At 41.0% G+C, this 1701-nt stretch overlaps 1 protein-coding gene across 1 annotated transcript in view; it reads left to right on the forward strand.

Annotated features, from left to right (window-relative positions):
- GMPS (guanine monophosphate synthase) overlaps positions 1-1701 on the forward strand; it is a 94902-nt gene that overhangs the window by 22952 nt on the left and 70249 nt on the right. Inside the window, exon 5 of the mRNA XM_019503031.1 lies at positions 1284-1398. Within this exon, the coding sequence (XP_019358576.1) occupies positions 1284-1398 (115 nt within the window). The remainder of the gene's footprint in view (positions 1-1283; positions 1399-1701) is intronic.

A 1701-nucleotide genomic window follows, 5' to 3' on the forward strand; every position in this document is an offset into this window, starting at 1 on the left:
AGTCAATAATTAGCGATCGGTATCGGCCCCAAAAATCTTTATTGGTGCACCCCTACTGCCAATGTATATTCTGTTGTCCATCTGCACCAGTAAAGAAGTTGAGGTTGCTTTTGAAATCCTTGGCTGCCAGGTATCTATACAGCAGGGGGGTTCAAATGGGAGTACATGTACCCCTTGGGGTATTTGGGATGGCCTGGTGGGGGGGCGGGTAGTAGGCAACGGGTGTCTCTGCCGTGCCACCAACACTTCTGTCACCACACTGGCATGCTCACCAGTCGGCCACAGGGGACACCGTGTGTGTGTGTCCCGTCAACTGGCCACTAGGAAACTCCTCCTCAGTCGGCCACTGGGGATACACTGAACCAAAAAGGTTGAAACCCCCTGATATACAGTGTTTGAGAAATGTTTGTTTTTTCTTGATATGTTTAACCCCACTTCCTCCTGTGCCCCAATAATGCCTCAAACTTTGTTCTATATGGAATAAATAGTACACCAACCCAAGGTTTGGTGTAAGTTTAAGCTCAGTCCTGGAGCAATACCAAAAAAAGCCCATCACTAGACTAACTGAAAATTTATGAAGATCAATATCCTATATACCAGTGTGGAAACGAAGTCTCTTCTAACTATGTTTTGAGAAGATGGAATGCTGTTTCCTGCTAGCATTAAGAATTAATTTCAAGCCCTAGATGTTGACATGATGTCAGACCTTATCACATCATTTGAATTTGCTTACTCTGTCGGTTTTAGTGTCTATTCCCCCCTCACATTATTATCATCCTAATTTGATGGCCGTTATCTGAGCAACTGTAAAAGCAAGTAACCCATGTTTATACCAGTTGAAGGAGCTAGAACTTGCACTTCTAAACAGTATGAAGTATGAACTACTTCATACTTTTCACACTACTGCTAAAGCATTCATGATCTATACTTTTTTTTTTTCTCCCCCCACTCACAATTCAACACCTGGCTATGAAATGGGAATGCGGTTATTACAATCCTGTTTTAGGATAGCTTTATGGGTTTTCTGTTTGGGGTTTGTTTGTTTTCATTCTGTTTTGTCTTGTTTTTTTGGTTCAGTTAAACAAATCAATATGCTCTCTGTCCTGGAAAGTGTTCTCTCTTGTGCATCACAGTGTGTCAGAGTTTGTGCACCTTATTTTATGGTTGAAGTATACAAATCTCTGAAAGTCTTGTAAGACTTTGAGTTGACATTTAATGCAAATAAATGCTTTTTAGCTAAACTGTTAAATATAATCTTTTTTTCACATCTGTCTTGTTTGCAGGGCTATCATCATATCTGGAGGACCAAATTCTGTGTATGCAGAGGATGCACCATGGTTTGACCCAGCAATTTTTACAATAGGCAAACCTGTTCTTGGAATCTGCTATGGCATGCAGGTGCTAGTCAGAAATCTATTTTGTTTTTAATGTTATGTCTTATTTGTGACGAGTAATCTACTGTTCTCAGTGGTGGTAGATGACAGAACAAGAAGCAATGGTCTCAAGTTGCAGCAAGGAAAGTTGAGGTTAGATATTTGGAAAAACTTTCTTACAAGGAGGGTAGTAAAGCATTAGAACAGGTTACCCAGAGAAGTGATGGAATCTCTATCCTTGAAGGTTTTGACTTGGCTAGACAAAGCCTTGGCTGGGAATGAGATACTTAGGGATGATCCTGCTTTGGAGCAGGGGGTTGGACTGGAT

Source organism: Gavialis gangeticus, unplaced genomic scaffold (genome assembly GCF_001723915.1).
Source record: "Gavialis gangeticus isolate Ggan-Ray unplaced genomic scaffold, GavGan_comp1, whole genome shotgun sequence".
Lineage (NCBI taxonomy): Eukaryota > Metazoa > Chordata > Crocodylia > Gavialidae > Gavialis > Gavialis gangeticus.